Source organism: Aethalodelphis obliquidens, unplaced genomic scaffold (genome assembly GCF_003676395.1).
Source record: "Aethalodelphis obliquidens isolate GAN/ISIS:26980383/991018 unplaced genomic scaffold, ASM367639v1 scaffold121, whole genome shotgun sequence".
Lineage (NCBI taxonomy): Eukaryota > Metazoa > Chordata > Mammalia > Artiodactyla > Delphinidae > Aethalodelphis > Aethalodelphis obliquidens.
The window spans coordinates 222,883-231,686 of NW_020838065.1; the positions used below are offsets into that span (position 1 = coordinate 222,883).

Here is an 8,804-nt window from a genome sequence, read left to right on the forward strand (position 1 = left end):
AAAAACCTTCAGGCAGTCCAGAGATTCACCCTGTGCATCTGAGATTCATAACTTTTTTTTTTTGGTAGCTGACATTGCTTTTAGAACAATGAGTTTGATTCACCTTTCTGAAGCACAGCCCCCGTTTTACAGCTGTCCTGCTCAGAAGCCTCTGAATGTGCTCCAACCCACCCTCGCTGGCCAAGCCCTGCCCTGCACAGAGTGACAAAGTCAAGGGCCAGAGTCCCTCTGGGACTCTTAAGTCCTAGACTTGAAATTTAACAAGGCTGCAGTGCCCCAGCTATGACTTTTACTTCTTTGTTTTTACCCATGTTTATCCCTGCACTGAAATGCCTCCTGCCTCGGGCCTTCTTTACTCCTAGACCACTGTCAGCAGTGCCACCTCCTCCATACAAAGGCTGCTTCCAGCCCCTTGACCAAATGTGCTCTCTTCTCTGTGTCTCTAGAGCGCCACAGGCACATCGCATACGTGTACACTTGCCCTGCGCTTTATGTAGGTTTCCTGTTGCATACTTCTTGCCCCTCTTCAACTATCAGCTTTTTGAGAGCAATATCCTCTTTTATTTCTCTTATTATTCCTTGTTTCTGCCAAACAGTACCTGGCACATTATGGCCATTCAGAAATATGTAATCTCATGATTAATTCTCTTGGTTACAGTATGATATAATTCTTCTTAACGTGTCCTAAACTAGTCTTTTTCAAATATCAAAGACTTTCCCTCCTTCTGACAGTTGCGAATTTATGAACAAATCCATTTCTGCCCTGTCCACAAGCTTTGTGATTTTGTAGGCCTTCACTGTATTCCTTCTTAGCCTTCTCTGGATTAGGGCAAAGGTTAGAGCATTCAGGGAGAATTGTGGTGTATGTTCCGTGAAACAATAATTGTGATGGTGAACTCTCTCTATCTCTTCTCCACACAGAGAGATGTTCTTTACTACCATGGAGAGCCACCTTCTGCGCTGCAAAGTGCTGGAAATCATATTCCTCCACAGCTGTGAGACACCCACCCGCCTGCCCTTGTCTCTGGCCCAGGCCCTCTATTTTCTGAACAATTCCACATCACTGCTCAAGTGTCAGGTACATTTTTCCCTATTTCAGTTCCAGGCCTAGAACACCTTTTCCTTAATCCTTGATTAAGTAAATTATGTAAAAGTGTTTTACACTTTTTTACATTATGTAAAAGTGACTTGAAAACTGTACAAAACCTCTAACTGAGGAAGGCATTTATCACCAATTGCTTTTACTATCTCTGCAGTCGGATAAAACCCAGTGGCAGACATGGGATGAACTGGTTGAGCATCTACAGTTTCTGTTATCCAGTTACCAACATGTTTTAAGAGGTATGGAGCATTTGGTCACAAACCAGATGGTGTGGGAGTCTCACAGTGGACATTATTATGAATTAAAGTTACATAAGGGACTCTAATTTGTTAGCTTCAGTAAACCATTGTTCCTTGGTGTAACTGTGAGGAACAAGGAAGGACATAGCCAGAATCACTGCTGTGAAACAGAAGAATTCACATAGTATTTTTGTTATGGCAGATACTACAGTGGTCCTCACAGTTATTAGGCTGTGCAGGTAAACAAAAGTCATCCTAACATGAGAAGGATTTAGTAATGACCTGATTTGGCCCTGGCATCTTTCCGTGGCCTATCACTGCAGCGTCTTTGTTGGGTGGATTGCTCACTGACTCGGACATTATAAATATCCATCAATATGATGCAAATACAGAGCAAATCAGTGGCAAAGTAAAAATGTACATCTTGCAAAAGTTGTAAGACACTCTTAAGTCTGTGAAAGTGGCTCTGCTCTAGTCACAGGCAAAGCCAGTGATCCGTGAGGATCTGGAAAAGTTAGACTAATTAACACTCAGGGGGCAAATATTGACAAGGATAATGATGGAATAGCTGCTTCAAATAAGAATGATTTGATTAGCCAAGGATTAATGTGGTCCCTGGGGAAACTAATGTAATTATTAATTACATAAGGAAAGATAGTAAGTTTTCAGGGGAGAAAACTGACATGCCTCTTGATGTGATACCCTGAGAAGGACACCTCATCACTTATGTAGTGTTCTTGCCAAAAATTCATGACCTGAATCTAATCAGAAGGAAGCATCAGACAAACCCAGATTGAAGGGCTTTTACAAAGTAGCTGGCCTGTACTTTCAAAAGTCACAATGTCTTAAAAACAAAGAAAGACTGAAGAACTGTTCCAGATTAAAAACAAACTAAAGCACATGAATATAAAACATGATCCTGGATGGGATCCTGAACCAGGAAAAAAGAAGTTATAATGTGCATTATTGGGACAATTGGTAAATTTTAAGTAGATTATATAATAGTATTGTGTTAATATTAAGTTTCATTTTTTTTTTTATAATTATCCTGGCTTATGAAAGTAAATACCCTTGGTCTTAGGAAATCCATTCTCAAGTATTGAGGGGTACAATGTCCAACTTATTCTCCATCAGTAAGGGGGGAAAATGCATACACACACACACACACACACACACACACACATACATACATACATATATACACAATTTACCTGCCATGATCATATTGAGGTTGATTTTAGCTCAGTAATGGCACTTGGGAAGATAAGATGGTCCTTACACCCTCTTGGGCCTGGAATTGAGGAAGCTGTTACAGAAACATTTTAAAAAGCACTGGATTTAAGACAGAAGGTCTGGGTTTAAATCCCAACTCCATCACCTACTCTGCATTGGGCAGCTAACTTTATGTCTCTAGACCTCAGTTTCTTCCTTCTATAGAACGGGGATGGTAATACATAACTTGCCAAGACTGATTGCTAATGGGCGTGAGATAAAAGTAGAAAGCGCTCAGTCAGTGTTAGCTGCCTGTCATCTGGCCAGGAGGGTCTTCTCTGTTTCAGGCGCCTGTAACTAAAACATAAGAGAGAGCACTGTCAAGGCCACGACATGTAATTGTGTGGTTTGTGCATTTTTTAACACGCTCAAAGAAAGGTATGTGTCCTTCTCAGAACAAAGCCCCAAAGGCAAATTCCATGCCTCATGGAGGTTTATGTAATTGTTTCTTTTGGAGATCTAGCTGAAAGTTTAATATTAAAGCAGCTCGGTTTTGCTTGAAGTTCACCTTTAACACTTCTTGTTCATTTCTGTTTTGCGTCCCAGGGAATACACCTGGGTCATGGGCAATAGTAATTTAAGATGGACATGGGATCTACTTTTATTACAGAATATTCTGCCTTGAATAAAGGAGAGGAAGGCCTCAGACCAGTGTATATTGACCAAGAATAAACGGGGTGTGTTCCAATGCTATTTTATCCTTAACGTCGTTTCCAGCTTCTTTGGAGACCAGGAGTTAAGAAGGAGAAAAAAATATTTAGAACCAGTAGTTTGAAAACAGAGTCCTACAAAGAACTACAAAGAACACAGCTGAATGGTTCCCTGAAATTGTCAGTGTCCTTGTCAGTAGGCATTTTACTGTGAGGGCTCCTTAGTCATCTCTGTCCTCTTCAAGTGAGCTGAGGACATTGTTGAGTGCGTTTTGAGGTCGGCCAGAGTTGTCCAGCTCCAAGGGCAGGGGAAGAAGGGAAGAGGTTGGGGAGCCTAAGCTCGCCCTATGTTTATGGGAACCTCTTAGCATGGAGGAAGAGAGGAAGGCAGCATAGGTAAATGCGCATGCACTGGCTTATCTAACCCAGTACCCCTGTGAAGGTGAGTACCACCCGCCTTTCACAGATGGGAAAACAAAGGCTGAGAGGAAAGTAAATGCAGAGCCAGGTCTGTTGCCAAAGTCTGTATATGGTGAAAGCACACTGGAAGGAACTAATTTTCTATGAAATCACTGGGTGAGATTAGAAGGTGAGATTCTAAGGAATTTCCGACCCCCCACTTTCTAAACTCTCTATACATGGTTAAAATACTTGTGTATCTACCCTTGATCCTGGGGAGAAGTATATCTTGAAGCCCCACATCTTGTAAATGTTTCTGTAGAGGGCAGAGTAGCCCCACTGAGAGATGGATGCTGGGCTGTTGGCTGAGCTCACATTCTCTGGCTGAGAGAATCAATCCCCCACACCCCAGTTTCACAACCATGCAACTCAAGTCAGCCTCGGCAAAATTATGAATTGCCATAATGCCGTGAGTCTTCCTGATGCTTATGAATAATTAGAACCTCATATTTTGAAACTATGAATTCTAGGAATTTAAACATATAGTATTTAAACGAATGAAATGCATGCTTTTCCTGAATTCCGCTCTGCTGGACCACTTAGGGCGATGCGGAAGTCAGACACCTGTTCACTCCAAGGAGAGTCTCACATACAGCCTTCCTGCAAGGAGCCCTGTCCACAGAGGGGAGAAAAGCAGACTCAGGCAAGATCAGTTAAGTTCATACATTCATCCAGGCAACCAGTATTTGCTGAATGCCTCCTCTGTGCCTGGCTCACTGGGAAAACTTCAATGAATGAGACCAACATGGCCCCTGCCCTCCCAGAGCTTAACTGTCTAGTAAAGAGATTGACCCTAAACAAACCACCACACAAGTAACATATAATTGCAATGAAAATAAATGCTGTGAAGGAAAGTACAAGTGCACAAAACAGGACTTACACTGTTTATGGAGGAACCCAGGAAGGCCTCCCTGAAGAAGTGATACTTGGGCTGAGATATGAAGTACCAGTGTTAGCCAAGCGAATAGGGAGGGAAAAGTTTCCCAGAAAGAAGAAACAGCATGTCCAAGGGACTTGAGACAAGAAGTTGCTTAATGAGTCCAAGGAACATAGAGCAAACTGGTGGGACTAGGATGCAGTGAGCTAGGGGGTAATAGCACGAAACGAGACCACGGTACCAGACAGGAGCAGGTGTGAAGGGCCCTCCTGTTAGGGAGTTCATGTTAAGGAATAACACCTTGATTCCAGAGTGAAGGGAACCCATCAAAGTGGTTTTAAGTAAGGTCACTCTGCCTGATGTGTGATAAATAGTTTGGCCGAGGACCAGAGAGGTCAGGGGAGGGATAATGGTGACAAGGGTGTGGGTGGTGCAGTGGGAAAGGCAGTGACGGATCAGAAGCACTTTGAAGATCAGTGTGACAGGGCATGGGTGACCAAGGCTGAAGGATGTCGCCCAGTACTGACGTGGAGATAAATGGAAGATCTGCAGAGAAGATAAAGAGCTCAGTGTGACTGTTAGATTGGAGATTCCTGTAGTGACGATGATTATGATAAAATAATAGTAGCTGATCCTAGTGTTGATCCAGGAACTAATAATACTACCAGCCAGAATATCTTGAGCCAGGCCTTGTGCCAAATAAACCCTTTACATAAATCACCTCACACAATAACCACAAGAACCTCCGATGTAAGAACTCTCCTCTACTGAAGCATAAAATCCAAGGCCTTGCCAACTGGACCAGAATGGTTCAAGTCCACTGGCCAAGACTTCCTCCCCTTGGATGGTGGTTAGGTGGGCACTGCCAACCTTTGCTTCTTTGAATTTCCTGTATTAATAAATTCCAAATTCTTCTTGCTCCTAACCCACATGTTCCCTATATCCCACTCTATTCAGCCAATCCTATCTTTTCAAAGTCATTTTAATTTTTTTCAGAGTAGTACATGCTTTGTTTAAGAAAATCAAATTCTACTCAAAGGCTTTTGTCCCCTGTGACCATTCTCCTGCAGTAGCAGAGTGAAATAGAGCACATTTCCCTGCTTAAAACCCTCCAGATACTTGCCTTTGCTTTCAGAGGCCAAACTCCACATTGTTCTGTGGCCCAGCCTGCCTGCCAGTCTCCTCTAGTCCTGCTCTCCTTCTTACTACCCGGATCTTACCTCCAGTTCTTGAAACAAGCTCTTCCTGCATCATGGCATTTGCACTTGTTCTCTCTATCTGGACTGCTTTTCCCCTAGACCTTTGCATGCTTACCTCCTCATCCTTTGGGACTCAGCTAAGAAGCCCTCCCTGACTAGAGTGAGCTGCTTCCCTCGTTTCCCCAGTGTTCCTCTTCATCACAGCACCTGATTTATTTATTGGGTTGCACTCACCAAAACTATAATTGTTTTTGTTGGCTTGTTCACTGTCAGGCACTGTCACTGCAGCTAGAACGTCAGTCCATGAAGGCTGGGCCCAAGGCTCTGATCCCACTGCATCCCCGAAGTCTAGCCCAGTTCCACAGACAGAGTAGGTGCTCACTGTAAATGTTTGTTGATTGAATGTTGAAAGGGCCCTGTAATGACATCTCAAGGCAGCTTCACCTCCTATGTTTCCAGACTTTTTGGATACTCTACAGTGTATTTATTGTACTTTCTTTTCAGTTTATTCTGTTTCCCAAATTTCTGGACACTGTAGTTCAGTCCTTCTAATAACCCTGTTAATGAAGGCGCCATTACCCCCATTTTATAAATGAGATAGAGAAAATGATACTGTTGTGGCCTCTGGCGCACCTGGGAGTCAGAAGGGCTGCAGGGCTCTTCTCACTTCATTTGCCTTATATGTAACCTTGAGCTCCTTTCCCTCAATTCCACACACTTCCAGAACCTTGTTGGGACTGAGTTATGGATTTGGGATGAGATACCTTTAGACCTTTGTACTTTCCCCCAGTATTTTATTTTTGGACTTACAGAAAAGTTTAAAGCATAGTACAATGCACACCCATATAAACTTTACCTTGATTCATAAGCTGTTAACATTTTGCCACATTTGGTTTATCTGTTAATCCATCTATATGCTTTTTTCTTTTTCTTGCTGAACCAGTTAAGAGTAAGTTGCACTGTCATAATCCTTCATGCTTAAATACTTCAGCTTAAGAATACGAATATTCCCCTACATAACAACTATTCATCATCCCACTCATTTTATCCTTGATTTAATATTATCTAATATGTGCCAATAATATCCTTTATAGGTGTTCAGTTTTGCTTTGGGCCAGGATTCAGTCAAACAGCACACATTGTACTTGGTTGTTATGCTCTTCAGTCTCCTGTCATCTAACACAGCTCCCAGCCTTTACTTGTCTCTCGTAATATGTACATTTTTGAAGAGTCCAGGGCACTTATTTTGTAGAATGCCCCACAATTGGGGTTGCCTAGTTATTCTCTGGTGACCAGCAAGAACATGGAAGAGATGAGGATGTACACCCCTTTCCCATTGCGTGACGTCAGAGGCAGAGACTTGAGCCCAGCCCTCATGGACTGACGTTCTAGCTGCAGTGACAGTGCCTGACAGTGAACAAGCCAACAAAAACAATTATAGTTTTGGTGAGTGCAACCCAATAAATAAATCAGGTGCTGTGATGAAGAGGAACACTGGGGAATGAGGGAAGCAGCTCACTCTAGTCAGGGAGGGCCTCTTAGCTGAGTCCCAAAGGATGAGAAGGAGGTAAGCATGCAAAGGTCTAGGGGAAAAGCAGTCCAGATAGAGAGAACAAGTGCAAATGCCATGATGCAGGAAGAGCTTGTTTCAAGAACTGGAGGTAAGATCCGGGTAGTAAGAAGGAGAGCAGGACTAGAGGAGACTGGCAGGCAGGCTGGGCCACAGAACAATGTGGAGTTTGGCCTCTGAAAGCAAAGGCAAGTATCTGGAGGGTTTTAAGCAGGGAAATGTGCTCTATTTCACTCTGCTACTGGGGGAGAACAGTCACAGGGGACAAAAGCCTTTGAGTAGAATTTGATTTTCTTAAACAAAGCATGTACTACTCTGAAAAAAATTTAAATGACTTCGAAATACATTTTTTAATACGTAAAACTTGAGGTCCAAAGAGGACCAAGAACAAAGGACTGGAAATGGAGGTACCACAGGTACTCACATGCCCTTTGACTTGTATCCTAGTAAACTCATCAAGTCTTTGCCTAGACCCTACCTACCAAAATTGGACTTCATCTTCCCAAGTCATAAAGGAATAAAAAGCAGTTCAGAACAGTTCCGCTAAACTTTTCCCTCTTGCAGAGCACTTACGGAGTTCAGTGATCGATCGAAAAGACTTAATAATCAAAAGGATTAAGCCCAAGCCCCAGCAAGGAGATGACATCACAGTGGTGGACGTGGAGAAACAGATCGAGGCCTTCCGCAGCCGCCTGGTCCAGATGCTGGGGGAGCCGCTCGTTCCGCAGCTCCAAGACAAGGTGCACCTGTTGAAGCTCCTGCTTTTCTATGCCGCAGACCTGAACCCTGACGCAGACGCCTCTCCACAGGCCTGGAGCAGACCCTGAGGTCCTTCTAAGCACTGAACGCCAAGAATACCTCCTGAACTCCATCTCAAATTACTTGGAAGTTCTAAAAGTATAAAAAGTAGTTTAAAATCTTATAGGACCAAACCTATCTTATTTATCTATAGGCTATAATAACTTTGTTTAGTAAATATCTTTTTTTTTATAATCCTATCCTAGCCTGTCCTCAGATATGGCTTAAATATATAAGGTGTATATATTTTTTAATAAATTATTTATCTATACTTTTTTTGAAACAGGTAATACTATATGCACTGTATGTTTAACATTTCAAGATGTGAAAAAAGAATCCGTGTGCTGAACAAATTCTAGACATCAATGTTATGTCATTCAAGGTACTGACAACCTGTTTCGAAAGAGAAAGACATATTTGTTTCTCCCTAATGGAAAACAAACATCCTATATTGGACCTGTGATATTGCCTATGAACTTGACTTTGTGGCCAGTTTGTCAAGATCTAATGCAATGAAAGGGGTAAAAACAAAAGGATTGAGTGTGTTACAAAAAATCTGATGTTAAAAGCATACAATAAAAAAAGCAATGGTTTTTCAAAATACCAAGTTTATCACGCTTCGGTTTCATGACTGCACG

At 42.4% G+C, this 8,804-nt stretch overlaps 1 protein-coding gene across 3 annotated transcripts in view; it reads left to right on the forward strand.

The window, feature by feature from the left end:
- Positions 1-8,760, forward strand: part of SIMC1 (SUMO interacting motifs containing 1) — a 97,487-nt gene extending 88,727 nt beyond the window's left edge. The window contains exons 8-10 of one of the 3 annotated variants that reach the window (XM_027098206.1): positions 922-1,078; positions 1,257-1,341; positions 4,266-5,818. In XM_027098206.1, the coding sequence (XP_026954007.1) occupies positions 922-1,078; positions 1,257-1,341; positions 4,266-4,456 (433 nt within the window). In that variant the 3' untranslated portion in view covers positions 4,457-5,818. Of the gene's footprint in view, positions 1-921; positions 1,079-1,256; positions 1,342-4,265; positions 5,819-7,932 lie in introns of those variants that run through there. The other 2 variants (XM_027098205.1, XM_027098208.1) reach the window with 2 other exon arrangements.
- The last annotated feature ends 44 nt before the right edge of the window (positions 8,761-8,804 follow it).